This window comes from Ovis canadensis, chromosome 1 (assembly GCF_042477335.2).
Source record: "Ovis canadensis isolate MfBH-ARS-UI-01 breed Bighorn chromosome 1, ARS-UI_OviCan_v2, whole genome shotgun sequence".
In the NCBI taxonomy this organism is placed as follows: domain Eukaryota; kingdom Metazoa; phylum Chordata; class Mammalia; order Artiodactyla; family Bovidae; genus Ovis; species Ovis canadensis.
The window spans coordinates 56,243,686-56,261,386 of record NC_091245.1 but is presented as its reverse complement, the minus strand read 5'-3'; the positions used below and the strand labels follow the sequence as shown (position 1 = coordinate 56,261,386).

Genomic DNA, 17,701 nt, shown 5'->3' with positions numbered 1-17,701 from the left:
TGCATTGGAGGCAGATGCTTTATCGTCTGAGCCACCAGGGAAGCTTCTAGGGGGAGCTCAAAACTCTTCTCTTGGTACTCTAGCTTTTTACTCACTTTAGAGTAAATCAGACCACATACTGAAAATTAGAACTTTCAAGGAAACAATGGTATTGAACCCAAAATCAGAGAGGTGCCTATCGAGAAATTAAAAGAGGCCTGAAGTCTTAACATGAAGAACATACTAGGTGTGAGGCCTGGCCTAGCTTTTCTCTAGGCTTTGGAGAGAATGATCTTGCTTCTCATAGACTTGACGAGTTTTTCTTATTAACTGGTTATACACAAATGAAATGGTCCTGTGAGGAAAGTAGAGATTCAGGCCTATGTTCGGAGCAAAGAGCCTGCCACTTTTGTTGTAGAGACAGGCCTGCCTCAGGCCTAGGAAATGAATTTGACACAGGGTCCTACAGTTCACTGTAGGAGATAGGCCTGAATTGAAGGTCATTCTCAGAGTAATAAAGGTGTTACACTTGTTAAGCTTGGAACCTCATGGGTAACAGTCAAGGTCAGGTCTCAAATATTTGAAAGTCTATTTCAGAGATATATTATAAGTAAATTGCATTTTTTTCTATGTCAAAATGAAATAATATCATTTTATTGATGTTTTGAATGACTTTTAAGAACATGGAATATTTTTTAGCAAAATAAAGTTAATATTAAAACTTTAAAATAAACTACTATATAAAGCCATATACAAAAGAAGTGGAGAGTCTACATAATCTGAATTATCTTTAAAATGGAGGTGCCTCAAAGAATGAGTGGTTATCTTCATGTAATAAAATTACAAATAGGTTTTATTTTCTTTTTTCCAGTGGCTTTTAAATAAATTATCATGAACTGGATTATTGGAATTTGTAAAAATGTTATAAGGAAACAAATTTTGATCTTTCTTCTTTGTATTTAGTATGGATATATTCTATCCATATACTAATGGAATTTGTACTTTTTGAGATCTTTGTTATAGATTCTTTAAGGATATATTTTTTATTATACATATCTAAGGATAAGCAACTTAAACTTATTTCCAGACTTTGGAAACTCACTTCTTCATGAGAAGGGGTAAGTCTCTGTCACTTATGAAGGACTTATGTTACATATCAAAGGCTGAGTAGCTATTAAGAATTTTAAGTGGAGTGTAACTAGATCATATTTCTAGTAACTTAATAATAACAGTATATAGAAAATAGTATACCTGTATATTGCATACTACATGCGAGGCACTGCTGTAAGCACCGTCTGCTCATGAACTCCTTGTAATCTCTTAACAACCTTTTGAGGTGGTCACAATGTATTTCCATTTTATGGTAATCTTCCTATCACAGTGTCTGCTGCTAAGTCACTTCAGTCGTGTCCGACTCTGTGTGACCCCATAGAGGGCAGCCCACCAGGCTCCCCTGTCCCTGGGTTTCTCCAGGCAAGAACACTGGAGTGGGTTGCCATTTCCTTCTCCAATGCATGAAAGTGAAAAGTGAAACTGCAGTCGCTCAGTCATGCCCGACCCTCAGCAACCCCATGGACTGCAGCCTTCCAGGCTTCTCCATCCATGGGATTTTCCAGGCAAGAGTACTGGAGTGGGGTGCCATTGCCTTCTCCGATCACAGTGTCTAGCACACAACAAACACTCGATAAATAATAGCTATTATGAACTCTTTTTATAGGATAGTACTTAAGAATGAGATCTCTTTGACAGTCAGAATACCTAAGGCTTTAGTCAAAATTTGCCACTGATCTGTGTGCCATTGATCACGTTAATCTAGCTTTTTATACTTTAGGTTTTTTTATTTGAAAATAGCAATAATGCCTGCCTCATAGGCACGTTGTATGTGTATATGAGCCCTCCTCCAGGGGATCGTCCCGACCCAGGGATGTAACCCACAGCTCCTGTGGCTCCTGCATTGCAGGCAGATTCTTCACTGCTGAGCCTCTAGGGAAGCACCAGGCTACAGTCCATAGGGTCACAGGGAGTCAGACACGACTGAAGCAACCAAGCACGTAGTTGTGAAGGAATAAGTATGGCAGAGAACTTTAGCTGTTCAAAATGTCTTCTTTCTTATTCTGCACAGCTGGCCTACAGCCATCAGCTTCCCTGTGGTTAGGTGTGGACATTTGAATGAATTCTGGTAAATAGAATGTGGATAAAAGTGATGGGTGCCATTTATAGCTGTGGCTTATTACTCTCTTATGCTCTGTTTGAACCCAGCTCCCCACCAGGATGAATATAGACAGTGTGGAGGCCCGATGGGGGTGGTGGAGCCATTAGATGAAGCAAGTCTGGGTCCTTGAACCATTATGGAAGAAGCTACACCATCAGCCGGAACACTAATCTTGGCTTCTGACTAGAGCAGCAAATAATCTTTTATTGTGTTGAATTGTTATATGTTTGGGTATATTTGTAGCAGTTGGCCTATTATAAATAATATACTAAGTCAAAGTGATAAAACATATAGATAATAAAATAAAATTGTGTAATAGAGCCTCATCGGTTGAATATCTTAAAAAAAAAATAGGGTTTCTAAATCTTACCTGCTGTGACCATAGTAGTAATTTTTGAAAAAAAAAGAGGACTTCACATTTAGTTGTCTGTCATATGGTAGGTAACTTCTGTACTTATATCTGTAATGTTTGAAAAGGACTAAGTGGAAATAAAATTTAAGTGAGAGACAGACTACAAATAAAGTTTCTATTTTTCTTCTGAAATCTCTATCTCAATATCTTGTCCTCTCTCAAAATAGACCCATAATCCGTCAGATACATTCTGGCCTTATATATTTGCTTTGTAAAATTATCCTTGCAGAGGCAACAGGATGGAGCAGCAAACAGGCTTTGGACCAGACTACTAGGCTCTAACTAATTAGCTATAACTAAAGTGACCTTGACAAGTTAACATTTCTTCTCTATGGCTTATTTTCCTCATCAGTTAAAGAGAGTGATAACGGCACCTGCTTCTTGGAATGTATATGAACAACAAGTGAAGTAATATTTATAAAATATTTAGGAAAATCTCCAACTCTTAGTTATCAATATATGTGTTCAATAACCTGTGTATAAATTAAATGTTATATAAATCATTCTTTAAAAATAAATTAACCTTGTGCTGTGCTTAGTCAAATCTGACTCTTTGCAACCCCATGGACTGTATCCTGCCAGGCTCCTCTGTCCATGGGGATTCTCCAGGCAAGAATACTGGAGTGGGTTGCCATGCCTTCCTCCAGGGGATCTTCCCACCCTAGGGATAGAACTCAGGTCTCCTGCATTGCAGGAAGATTCTTTGCTGTCTGAGCCACCAAGGAAGCCCAAAAATATTGGCATGGGTAGCCTGTCCCTTCTCCAGGGGATCTTCCCGCCCCAGGAATTGAACTGGCGTCTCCTGCATTGCAGGCAGATTCTTTACCAGCTGAGTTACTGGGGAAGCCCCCAAATTAACCTTGGTTTAATTAAAATGGAGAATAAAAATTCAAGACATTTTCCAAACTCAAGTCATACAACTGTTCCCCTATGACTTCTCCCTGAGCCCACTGATTAGGCTTCCCTCAGCCTTCAGAAATATCTCAGTCACCCTTATGTTTGAATGTTTGCCCCTGATTTTACCTTCCTTTTAATTACTTTGCTTCTCTCTGTCTAATCAGTACTTATCTATCTTGGAGACTAGCCAGTTTGGGTCTATTAGTCCCCTAGGGCTGCAGTAAGAAATTAGCACAAACTCCGTGATTTGAAACAACACAGGTTTGTCCTCTCTAGTTCTGGAAAGAAGTCTGACATCCTGGGGTTGGAAGCTCCACACTCTCTGTAGGGCCTAGAGAAGAATCTTTGCTTATGGCTTTCTAGCTTCTAGCTAGCTGTCCTTGGGAGTCCTTGGCTTGCATCTACATTACTTCAGTCTCTGCCACTGTTTTCACATAGCTTTGTCCTCTGTGGCACCATTTCTGAATTTTCTAAGGACACCATTATATTATATTATAATGTATTATAAGGACACCACTCTTGGGCCCCACCTAATTTAGTATACCCTCATCTTAACTTGATTATATCTGCAGAAGCCCCATTTCCCAGTGAGGTCACACTCACAGATACTGGAGATTAGGACTTGAGTATATCTTTTTGGGACACACAGTTCAGCACATGAGGGGATCTAATGTCTCCTCCAACCAATCGTAATTACTTCTGAGAACCATTTATTTTTTATTTCGTTCATTGGACAGGTAATATGAATCTGCTTTCTAATTAAAAAAAAAGGTTTATGAACCTATGTATCTTCTCTGATAAATTACATTATAAGAATCTAAGGGTAAGGGCTATGGATCATGATGTTATTTTTTTCTGTTTGTGTACTCTTTCATATATCACACAATGTATATGGTAACAAATACATATATTAACGAATGAAAGGATACAAACCTGATAACACAAAATTCTTCTGGAGAGTAAGTAGCAAAAATAAATCATAAGAATTAAAGATATTAAAATTTAAAAAATTTTAAAAAGAAGATATATGATTTAAAAAATCAATGCCTAATCTCTGATTTTTCATTTTTAACTTATGGTATGCTTTTGACTGATTATTGTGAGTATTATTGTGACTGATTATTGACTGAGTATTGTGAGTTCACCAATAAGATATTCATTAACATTGTGATATTTAAATTCTATGTAAACATTTGAAAAATAATCCAATAAAATTCAATAGCTATGTTTAGTGCTTTTGCAGTAAGAATTTCTACCTTGCTCTGTAACTTCAAAGGTTTTACATTTAAACAAGACTAATCAAATATGTAATGTGAATTCTTATTAACTTTTCTTAGAAATAATATCACATACCTTATACTATTTAACAGGGAAAATTCCCCAAAACTGATGGAAAATGTTAGGAATTCATCTCAATTCTACAAAAATAATGTTTAAAATTGATATGTCCACAGATGATAATGAGTGTGGAAATTTAACACAATCCTGTGGTGAAAATGCTAACTGTACGAACACACAGGGAAGTTATTACTGTATGTGTGCACCTGGTTTCAGATCCAGCAGCAACGAGGACAAGTTTATTACTAATGATGGAACCACCTGCATAGGTAAGTTCAGCTACCTATCTTAAAATTTGTACCTATCGTTTATTGCTTATACCTCCACAGATTAAATAATATCCAAATCAAATTCTGTCGGTCGATTGTACCCCCGTTGTTAATACTTTCAGAATCTTCATTAATTCTTTTAATTCTCCAATATGGTATCAGTTACTATGGTATATTTATCCAAGAATATAAGATGAAGAATATCAGTTTACAAAAAAAAAAAATTGTGATGTTATGAGATCTAGCAAGGTGGCAAATAACAGAATAAATGCTTACACTTTAAAGTGATATATTCACTCCAGAAAATTACCATTAGCATCACCAGACAGTAATGCTTTTATAAATATGCACTCTGAGAGGGCTCCCATGTTTTCCTGGAAAGTGTTCAGATAGGCATTGCTTGTGAACACTAGTAATGTTCACTCTAGGCAACACTGCTGCTGCCCACCGAAAGTTTGTCACATTTAAGGTCTGCATTCAGTTTTTTTGAACCCCGACCTATTTAGAAGTAACTACAATGTCTTCTGGAGGGATAAAAGTAATTGCAGTTCAATTCCTAAGTAAAATATTGTGAGAGAGTATCTAGATTTTTTAATGTCATTCTATTGTATTTTGGTCACGCATTTGATTTATCAGATACTATAGTTTGAGAAAAAAAATTATAGAAAACTGTAGAAATTTCAAAAGATGAACAGTTTTCAGAGACAGAGTTTTCTCTGGAACCAAAGACTTTAACTTTGAAAACAAATTATGAATTATCTTAATCATGGTTTCTAAAATTTGTCTAGTTTACCAGTAGCTAGTATGACTATAATTGATAATTAAGTATAAAATTAATGGATGAATTGAGGCCCTGAGAGTTTGATCACATAGCCAGGACTAGATATGAGATGAGCTCAGGACTGAACAGGCAACATGGGCAGGGGTAAGGTACTGCTTCTACCTTTCATAGTTAAATGAGAGACATCCAATCACACTAAAGCTTTAGATCAGCCCCAGTAAAGTTCTCATCAGTGAGCTAAGGAGAAGTCTAGCAATGTTATTATTAACACACATGATAAGTCAGGAGATAGTGTTCAAAGAGAATTTCTCATTGAAATGTCTGTATCAAAGAAATTATCCTGTCTTACATACCTAGAGTTCACAGTGTTTTCTCTTTTACCTAATTAAGTAAGATTATATTCTCCTGTTATAACCAAGGGAAGTGAACGGCTATTCCAGAGTCACACATTTAGGATAAAGGGAAGGTTAAAATCACAGTCTTCAACCTAGAATGCCACTGATATTTCCACAGGAATCTCAAATGTGACCATTTAAATCTCACACATGAATCTGGATCATGCAAATATAGTGAATCAAACTTTACAAGGCCATACATGATGTAAAATATGAGAAAATAATTCTGTTTCTGTTAAACTATAATTTTATCTGGATTGTTTGCAGCAAAAATTTTTATTGGATTATATCATTACAATATATTCAAGAAATTAAAACCTCCCAGAAAATGTATAGTACCTCACTGTTTGTTCTTCTCAAACCTAAACTCATGTTTTTAGTCTTAGAATGTTATATAATGTGTACATATATTTACCTTTAGTAAAGTTCTAACTTTGTAGCTATATAACTAGAAAAATTTCAGTTAATGAAGAAACCTAACTTGAAACACCTTAGTTACTGAAATTTAATACAATTTGAGCTATACTTTCCATTCCCTCTTGTCTCTACAAGACATTTGTCTTTTCATCTGATTATGTTTACTTTTGATACACCTCAGTCCACAGAGGGATATATAGTTCTCTATCTGTATCCCTTAAATGTAAAGAATTCTTATTTAGAGAAAAATTAATCATAGGCACAGAGAACACACACACAAAGATGACCGAAAGCCAACATTTTATGGAAGAGTAATACATTTGTGATCCACACAGTCAAAGGCTTTGGTGTAGTCAGTAAAGCGAAAGTAGATGCTTTTCTGGAACTCTCTTGCCTTTTCAATGATCCAGTGGATGTTGGCAATTTGATCTCTGGTTCCTCTGCCTTTTCTAAATCCAGCTTGAACATCTGGAAGTTCATGGTTCATGTATTGTTGAAGCCTGACTTGGTGAATTTTGAGCATTACTTTGCTAGCCTGTGAGATGATGAAATTGTGCAGTACTTTGAACATTCTTTGGCATTGCCTTTCTTTGGGATTGGAATGAAAACTGACCTTTCGCAGTCCTGTGGCGGCTGCTCAGTTTTCCAAATTTGCTGGCATATTGAGTGCAGCACTTTCACAGCATCTTCGTTTAGGATTTGAAATAGCTGAACTGGAATTCCATCACCTCCATGAGCTTTGTTTGTAGTAATGCTTCCTAAGACACTGAGAAATCCGTATGCAGGTCAAGAAGCAACAGTTAGAACTGAACATGGAACAACAGACTGGTTCCAAATCAGGAAAGTAGTACGTCAAGTCTGCATATTTTCTTCCTGCGTTATTTACCTTATATGCAAAGTACATCATGCGAACTGCCAGGATGGATGAAGCACAGGCTGGAATCAAGATTGCCAGGAGAAATACCAATAACCCCAGATACACAGATGACATCACCCTATGGCAGAAAGTGAAGAAGAACTGACGAGGCTCTTGATGAAAGTGAAAGAGGAGAGTGAAAAAGTTAAAACTCAACGTTCAGAAAGCTAAGATCATGGCATTCGGTCCCATCACTTCATTGCAAATAGATGGGGAAACAATGGAAACAGTGAGAGACTTTATTTTGGGGGGCTCCAAAATCACTGCAGATGGTGACTACAGCCACGAAGTTAAAGGACGCTTGCTCCTTGGAAGAAAAGTTATGACCAACCTAGACAGCATTTTAAAAAAGCAGAAACATTACTTTGCCAACAAAGGTCCATATATATAGTCAAAGCTATGATTTTTCCAGCAGTCATGTATGGATGTGAGATTTGGACTGTGAAGAAAGCTGAGTGCCAAAGAATTGATGCTTTTGAACTGTGGTGTTGGAGAAGACTCTTGAGAGTCCCTTGAACTGCAAGGAGATCCAACCAGTCCATCCTAAAGGAAATCAGTCCTGAATATTCATTGGAAGGACTGATGTTGAAGCTGAAACTCCAATACTTTGGCCACCTGATGAGAAGAACCAACTCATTGGAAAAGACCCTGATGCTGGAAAAGTTTGAAGGCAGGAGGAGAAGGGGACAACAGAGGATGGGAAGTTGGATGGCATCACCGACTCAACGGACATGAGTTGGGGTGAACTCCAGGAGCCTGCAGGCTTCCCTGTCCTGCATGTTGCAGTCCATGGGATTCCAAAGAGTTGGACACGACTGAGTGACTAAACTGAATACATTGGTAATTTAAGACTTCCTCCCAATACTCAGTTTATTGAGATACTATGGAAGAGCCCTATATTTTTGCTAATTCTCCTTTTAGCTCTTTTAAGATCTCAGTAAACACTATAACTTAGATTAAAACTCAATATCCAATATCCTGTGAGCTACAGTTCATAGGGCCACAGAGTCGGACACAATTAAAGCAACTTACCATGCATGCCATCCAATATTGAGTCCTCCAGTTTCCACCTGTTTTGTTTGACGGATCATTCAATGAAAAAAATCTTTCTCTGCAAAATTGTTATTCTCACCAATTTTGTTGTCCTCAAAGATTAAGCTTTTCTCAGAAGCAAAGAAACTGTTTCTTTTCTGTTTTTTTTTCCAGTCCTGTAGTAATTTTCATTGTTAACTATGATAATCTTCAGGTAATTTGAACAGAGAAGCATAATTCTGTTTTCTTTTTACCTTAGTGTTTCACCTTGTAGTGTATTGCTTATGATTTGAAAATTTAGCTAATCCTTGAATTTGACATATCTGGTAATTATAGTGATTGCATGCTTGCTAAGTCACTTCAGTTGTGTCCAGCTCTTAGCCCACCAGGCTCCTCTGTCCATGTGGATTCTCCAGGCAAGAATACTGGAGTGGGTTGCTATGCCAACCCCAGGGGATCTTCCTGACCCAGGGATTGCATCTCCTGCATTGGTAGGTGAGTTCTTTACCACTAGTGCCACCTGGGAAGCCCAATTATAGTCATTAAGAACATCTGTAAATATATAAGGAAAACCTCCAGTACAGGACAAAAAATTACCCAAGCAAAATTCTTTATCTTTAGTCTTTTGAAATATTTTTTTAAACAGATGAATAATCTTGTTGGAGAAGGCTTTGAGTGAGATTGAGCATCATTCCTATTTTTCTTCTCCTTGGAATCACAGTAAAATAGAACTTCTGGTGCCCAGTTCCCCAGAGACATTGTTGACAAGTGGGGAAGCTGAAGCATTCAGTAGTATGACCTTCCAAAACCAAATGAGTAGAACCCAAGGACTTCATGTTTTCTGTGTTCGTAAGAGCAGTTTTTACTACTTGTCATTTTTTTATGTCCTGTTGTCTTAGGTACTCTGATAGTTTTTTTTCTGGCTTTAAATAATATTAAAATTCAATTTTGTCTTTGCAGATTACTTCCAGTAATTGAACACTTTATCTTTTTTTTGCAGTCTGTGAGTTACACAACATTAGAAAATTCAGGTATTGATGAAAATTATGAAAATTAAAGCAATCATACAATCATGCTTTGAAAGACAATTATGATAAAATGCTGCTGGTTTGGCTCATTGTAGACAAGAAAAACAAGCATAATTGTATTAATGAAAAAGCAAATGAATTTTTTGATTTGCAGAACAAGCAAGTGCATATTATGACATACTTACATTTAGTGAAATCAAGTTATTGGTGTTAAGCTGAGTGTTAGTTTGGTAATGGAAAACGTGGATCACTTATTAAATACAGCTTGTCAGTTCTAGCCAAGTTGAAATAATTATATGGCAGCAATTTATCCTTCATTAAAATGGGGGAAAGGGTGCTTTTTCTCTTTTACAGCTCTAGGGAGTACCAAAACATGGCAATTTAACAAGACAGTCATTATCATTGTGTTTTCTCTAAACCTACATACTCACAGGGTTTATGCCATTAAGAAAACACACAATCTGAATAGAATCACTGAACCTGATTCTCAGTTACAATATCAGGCACCTACTGTATCTTAGGCACCCCTCCAAACACCTTTACATACATTTCCTCATTTGTTATGAAAAAGAACCCTTTTGAGTTAAGGGTATTTTATGGTACCACCCAGGGTCATAGAGCTAATGAATATTAGAGTCAGGATTTGAATTAAGGTCTTCCGCAGGACCTTTACCTGTAGGAAGGAGGATACATACTGGTTTTATTAGATCCTAGGTCCCGGAAGAAATTGCAAGAGATATTATTGTGGACCGTGATGTAAGATGGCAGTCACACTTATTTTGTCTAAGCCAGTTTTATCCTATTTGAGCATGAGATACTTTTTCAGTATTTTGTGAATCTTTTCATACTACTAGGTAGCAAGGAGGTATAGAGTGATATTCTAAGGATAGTGGAAGCTCCTTGACTATCCTGTCACACAGCCAGTTGTAGGGGTCACACACTCCATCACTATGTTAAACTCAGTAGGTTCTACTACTGAGGCCCAGAGTGAGAAGGATAGCAAACTTAATATCTACATTTTAGTAAAAAGCTAGGGGAACAATAATGTAAACAAGGAAAGTATAAATAGTTCAGAAAAATGTCTTTAATGGGGTAACGAAGGTTTGAAAAACATATCTTTGGTAGGGTGATTAATATTCTAGAATATTTGGAGTCAGAATATAAAATTTACATAATCCTAACTTCAAATATTCATCTCCAAGGGTATGACCTCATTATTTTTAAGATTAACATTCTGTCACTTGGTGAATTCAGAAGTTGAAATGCTTCAGTTGGTCCAAGGCTGACATGCTGGGATAGCAAACAGCTGAGTGGGTGCTGGGAGAGCTGAAACCATAGCAGAGAACCCAAAATAAGGACCACAGGGTGTAGAGAATACACGGGGGAAAGCTGAAACCATCAAGAGCAATGATACTGTCTGAGCCTCCAGGGAACTCCAAGACTTTGTACACTTATGTCCAAAGGCATGAGGGAGGATGAAAACGGCATTTGCAAAGTTAAAATCAGTATGTTGTTCAGAGATTGGATTTGGGATAAAGTTCCCAAGAAAAGTCTTTCTAAATGATTTTGAAATTGAGAGAAATCAACACTTTGTTTCCAATTAACCGTAGATGGCATCTGAAAATGTGAAATAAGGGTATTCAGAGAACATAGCTTTCTTTCCCATGAAATGAATTGTTCTGTTTATGATACTTCATGAATCTTTTCACACCTTCATTGGGATACTATCCTCATTTGGGTGCTATGCAAGTAATTTATTCAACACTGCTCCAAAAAAGACTAGTCTTTTGCTTTCTTTTATTTTTTCTCACTTCTTGATTTCATGAAAAATATTAATTCTAGTCTGCTGTCCACTAGCATCTTTACTTCAGCCCAAACTGGAAAGTTTTCCCTAATGATTCTCAAGAGCCAACAGCTGTCACTCCCTCCTTTATTTCTGGTGTGTGTGTGTGTGTGTGTGTGTGTGTGTGTGTGTGTGTGTGTGTGTGTGAAGGGACAGCTTATGATTACATGTGTATAGAAATTCAGGAAGAGAGTGAAGGTGCTAGGGCAGCATTTATTCCTTTAAAAGTAGAGGACTTGGATAGCTGGGTAATACAGGTCATGGCTGGGGACTTTGAGGTGGCAGAGTGGTAAAGAAGCTGCCTGCCAAAGCAGGAGATGCAGGAGATGTGAGTCAGTCCCTAGGTCTGGAAGACCCCCTGGAGGAGGGAATGGCAACCCACTCCAGTGTTCTTGTCTGGAATATTCCATGGACAGAGGAGCTTGGTGGGTTACAGTCCACGTGGCTGCCAAAAGTCAGCCTGACTGACTGAGTGAGCACACACAGAGCATGGCCATATGGCCTTGACAGAAGAGGCATTTCCTACTGCTTTTCCTGGCCCACTAATCATCTTCTTAAACCCAGTACCATCACCTTTTTAGCAAGTGGAAATTTCTTAAAGAACAGACGAGATTTACTGCCTGGCGGTGTGAGGTTTAATGGGGGTGAGGGGGTGGTGTTTATACCATTTTTGCATTTTTAAAATGAAAAATTTGGATCAGCTACATTTTATATATCTAGTGAGATGACATTTTAATTGGATCTTGAGCACTCCCCCTTTATAAAAAGGCTAACAGTATTGTGCCACTCTATTAAATAGTTTTTAAAAAATCAAATTATATATTCAGAATTACAGACTTATTCTCTAACATGGAGTAGCTCTAAGATGTCAGAGCTAGACTTAGGAGCACAGAAATTTCTGCATTAGTTTAAGGTAATTATCTGGACTATTCAGTCCCTTGGAATCATTCCATATTGGAACTTTGCCTACTAGCAGAGTATTTATACTATATTTATAATTTTAAGATATATTTCACTCTTCACTATAGTATGTAAAATTTTAAATTAAGAATATAAATTATGTGAGTTTATAACCTACCACTTTTATTGTAGCTTTGATATATACTGAAAATCTAAGACTTAATTCTGTATAATTTGTTACTTTATCCATGATGACTGTATATTAAGAATGATGGCAAAATATACCCTGAACTAAAGTTATAAGTTTTAATAAGATTTTAAGGGCACTGAATCACACATTCTGCTACATCTTAATTTTTTCAGTTAACTTATACAGAAAAAATGAGGGGCTTCCCAGATGATGCTAGTGGTAAAGAAACCTCCTTGCCAATGCAGGAGGCATAAGAGATATGGGTTCAACCCCTGGGTTGGGAAGATCTCCTGGAGTATGAAATGGCAACTCATTCCAGTATTCTAGCCTGAAGAATCCCATGGACTGAGGAGCCTGTAGGGCTGCAGTCCATAGAGTCGGAAAGAGTTGGACACAAATCCCTTATGACTATACAGTGGAAGTGAGAAATAGATTTAAGGAACTAGATCTGATAGACAGAGTGTCTGATGAACTATGGATGGAGGTACCTGATATTGTACAGGAGACAGGAATAAAGACCATCCCCAAGAAAAAAGAATGCAAAAAAGCAAAATGGCTGTCTGAGGAGGCCTTACAAATAGCTGTGAAAAGAAAGGAAGCGAAAAGAAAGGAGAAAAGGAAATATATACCCATTTGAATGCTTTGAGTTCCAAAGAATAGCAAGAAGAGATAAGAAAGCCTTCCTCAGAGATCAATGCAAAGAAATAGAGGAAAACAATAGAATGGGAAAGACTAGAGATCTCTTCAAGAAAATTAGAGACACCAAGGGAGCATTTCATGCAAAGGTGGGCTCAATTAAGGACAGAAATGGTAGGGACCTAACAGAAGCAGAAGATATTAAGAAGAGGTAGCAAGAATACACAGAAGAGCTGTACAAAAAAGATCTTCACGACCCAGATAATCACGATGGTGTGATCACTCACCTAGAGCCAGACATCCTGGAATGTGAAGTCAAGGGGCCTTAGGAAGCATCACTACGAACAAAGCTAGTGGAAGTGATGGAATTCCAGTTGAGCTATTTCAAATCCTGAAAGATGACGCTATGAAAGTGCTGCACTCAATATGCCAAAAATCTGGAAAACTCAGCAGTGGCCACAGGAGTGGAAAAGGTCAGTTTTCATTTCAATCTCAAAGAAAGGCAATGCCAAAGAATGTCCAAACAACCACACAAGTGCACTCATCTCACATGCTAGTAAAGTAATGCTCAAAATTCTCCAAGCCAGGCTTCAGCAATATGTGAACTGTGAACTTCCAGATGTTCAAGCTGGTTTTAGAAAAGGCAGAGGAACCAGAGATCAAATTGCCAACATCCACTGGATCATTGAAAAAGCAAGCAAGCGAGTTCCAGAAAACCATCTATATCTGCTTTATTAACTATGCCAAAACCTTTGACTCTGTGGATCACAATAAATTGTAGAAAATTCTTCAAGAGATGGGAATACCAGACCACCTGACCTGCCTCTTGAGAAACCTGTATGCAGGTCAGGAAGCAACAGTTAGAACTGGGCATGAAACAACAGACTGGTTTCAGATAGGAAAAGGAGTATGTCAAGGCTGTATATTGTCACTCTGCTTATTTAACTTATATGCAGAGTACACCATGAGACATGCTGGGCTGGATGAAGCACAAGCTGGAATCAAGATTGCCAGGAGAAATATCAATAATCTCAGATATGCAGATGACACCACCCTTATGGCAGAAAGTGAAGAAGAACTAAAGAACCTCTTGATGAAACTGAAAGAGGAGAGTAAAAAAGTTGGCTTAAAGCTCAATATTCAGAAAACTAAGATGGCATCTGGTCCCATCACTTCATGGTAAATAGATGGGGAAACAGTGGAAACAGTGTCAGACTTTATTTGCCAACAAAGGTCCATCTAGTCAAGGTTATGTTTTTTCCAGTGGTCATGTATGGATGTGAGAGCTGGACTATAAGGAAAGCTGAGCACCAAAGAATTGATGCTTTTGAACTGTGGTGTTGGAGAAGACTCTTGGGAGTCCCTTGGACTGCAAGGAAATCCAACCAGTTCATCCTAAAGGATATCAATCCTGTGTGTTCATTGGAAGGACTGATGTTGAAGGTGAAACTCCAATACTTTGGCCACCTGATGCAAAGAGCTGACTCATTGGAAAAGACCCTGATGCGGGGAAAGATTGAGGGCAGGAAGAGAAGGGGACAACAGAGTATAAGATGGCTAAATGGCATCACCGACTCGATGGAGTTTGGGTGGACTCCGGGAGTTGGTGATGGACAGGGAGGCCTGGTGTGCTACGGTTCATGGGGTCACAAAGAGTTGGACACAACTGAGTGACTGAACTGAACTGAAGCAACTTAGCATGCACATATGGAAAAATGAGGCTTTGGAAAGAAAATGGGCTACTCTTTTTTTTTGCTCTCTAGATTATTCTAAACTGAGTTGTACAATCAGTTTAACACTAGAAAACAAAAAATGTTTGTTTCTAAATGTGTTTTTGAAATTAGATTTTTATTTATTAGGAATAAACATTGCATCATCAATGACGGAAATTATGACAATAATTTTTCTGATGAATCTTGCTGTTCAGAAAGCAATTCAAGTGTTGGTCTATGAATAACATTTTCAATATACTGTCAAAATGGATTGACCAAAAGAAAGCTGAAAATATATGCAACTTAAGTTTGCCCTGTCCTTTTCCAGATGATGGCACTTTTCTTGCATTCTTATGTAATTTGATATGAAATTACTAACAATATGTAATACTATTATCAACAAAGTAGCAACTATATGAGCACTAAATTAAAATCTTTATTTTTCAAACATTTCCAGATATTGATGAGGACAGTGAATCATTTGCCTGTGGTGATCATGCAGTGTGTAAAAAAATTAATGGTGGCTCTAACTGTTCCTGCAGGGAAGGTTATCAGACATCCACAGGAAATCACTGTTTACACTTATTGATAGCATTTATTGCCAAAATAAATATACTACTTAATTTTATATGTTATCAAAGCACTATGGGGACTTCTCTGGCAGTCCAGTGGCTAATACTTCACCTTCCAATACAGGGGGTGCAAGTTCAATTCCTGGTTGAGAAACTAAGATCCCACATGCCTCACAGCCAAAAAAGTGAAAGTCACTCAGTCATGTCTGACTCTTTACAACCCCGTGGTCTGTATAGTCCATGGAATTCTCCAGGCCAGAATACGGGAGTGGGTAGCCTTTCACTTCTCCAGGTGATCTTCCCAACCGAGGGATCAAATCCAAGTCTCCCGCATTGTAGGTGGATTCTTTACCAGCTGAGCCACCAGTAACAAATTCAATAAAGACTTTAAAAATAGTCCACATCAAAAAACAAAATCTTAAAGCACCGTATAAAATATGACTGCATAGTTGTGAAGTATCAAAGAGCTACACCTTTCAAGAAACGTGCCAATAGTCCTTTATCTATAAAATGAAATAATGGAAGATGTTTTATTTAATGGCAGATGTAGATCACGTGTTTTATGTAATTGTTGTTTAGTCACTAAGTCGTGTCCAACTCTTGTGACTCCATGCTGTAGCCTGCCAGACTCCTTCTGTCCATGGGGTTTCCCAGGTGAAAACACTGGAGTGAGTTGTCATTTCTTTCTCCAAGGGCTCTTCCCAACCCAGGAATCAAACCCCATCTCCTGCACTGGTAGGCGGGTTCTTTACCACTCATCCTGTATACCCTATTTCCTTTCAGTAACTATAATTTTCTATTTTCCATAAAATAGTTTGCATTTTAACAAATAAAAATAAGTGAATTTTTATGAGGAGTAAAACTTAAATAATAATGAAAAATGTTTTAAATAAATGAACTTTCATGAATAAATAAAAATAAAACTGAAATGTTAAGAATGTGCTATTAATGTCTAAATAAGTGAGCAAAATCTTTGGAATCAATATAATTATCTTAGGGAAAATATTTTTTTGAAACTTAATACATAACTATTTTTTTCTACAGAAATTGTGAATCCAGACTGCCATTTAGATAATGCCTGTATTGCCGAAAATATTAATAAAACTTTAACAAAAGTGAGTAAAAGAGTTGAATTAAATTTTATTCTGTTTTGACATTTTGGTTTCAGTTATAATCTTTCCAAAGGCACATTTTTTAAGAGTAACAAACAGTTGATCTTCATGTAGAGTTGAAAATATTTACATACAGAGAACCAAGTATTTTGTTTGGGTGTCAGACAGGATTAATTTGAAAATCCCCCAAATACTGAAGAAGACATATATTTAATGTAGCTTACTTTTTCACTATTCTGTACACTGGCAAGTTATTTCAACCTGTTAAGAAATTTGATGGATAAAATAGTAAAAACACATTTTGATCACAGGCCATTTCCACATTTTTAGGAGACATAGTTGTATGCAAATAGATTTTGTACACCAAAGTAATACTGTTTCAAAGAGGAAGATGTCCATGAAATTATTGTCTTATGATTAGAAGTGAGTTTCAACATGACTCATTAGCAATCAGGTAAAGCAAATTGCCATTTTATCATGTAAAAAATTTTCTGGTTTACTAAAACCTAATTCAAATTAAGTCATAATTTATTATATATTTTAAAAGCTAATTTAAAATGATAAATTCAAATGTACATTGCCTTCATGAAGTGACTTCTATGCTTTTTAAGCTATTTGCTAATCCTTTGTAAATAATTTCAGGTTTCATTGCTTCAGGTTAGGGTTGTAGTCTGATAGCTTACATGTAGGAGTGAAAAACAGTATATTTAATGTGTAACCTCTATTCTTGCAATGATCCAGTAGTGCTTTAAGCTGGTTTTCTTTTTCTGGACTTGTATTTGTTCAGATTAGACACATAGAAGAACCTGTGGCTTTGCTACGAGAAGTCTATAGAAATTCTTTGAAAGATCTTTCACCGATGGATATAATTACATATACAGAAGTATTAGCTGAATCATCCCCATTATTCATAAACAGCACAAATTCAGCCAAGGACACCTCTTCTAATTCAACTCTTACTGTAAGTATGTTGAGCTTTAACTCAATATAAGTTTAAAAGTTTCCTTACATCTGTGATTAATGTAAGATTCCAACATTTTTAAAAGGTACACTTTTTTTC

At 37.0% G+C, this 17,701-nt stretch overlaps 1 protein-coding gene across 1 annotated transcript in view; it reads left to right on the top strand.

Moving 5' to 3' along the window:
- Positions 1-17,701, top strand: part of ADGRL4 (adhesion G protein-coupled receptor L4) — a 144,167-nt gene that overhangs the window by 69,983 nt on the left and 56,483 nt on the right. The window contains exons 3-5 of the mRNA XM_069595650.1: positions 4,955-5,107; positions 16,574-16,644; positions 17,429-17,602. Coding sequence (XP_069451751.1) covers positions 4,955-5,107; positions 16,574-16,644; positions 17,429-17,602 — 398 coding nt within the window. The remainder of the gene's footprint in view (positions 1-4,954; positions 5,108-16,573; positions 16,645-17,428; positions 17,603-17,701) is intronic.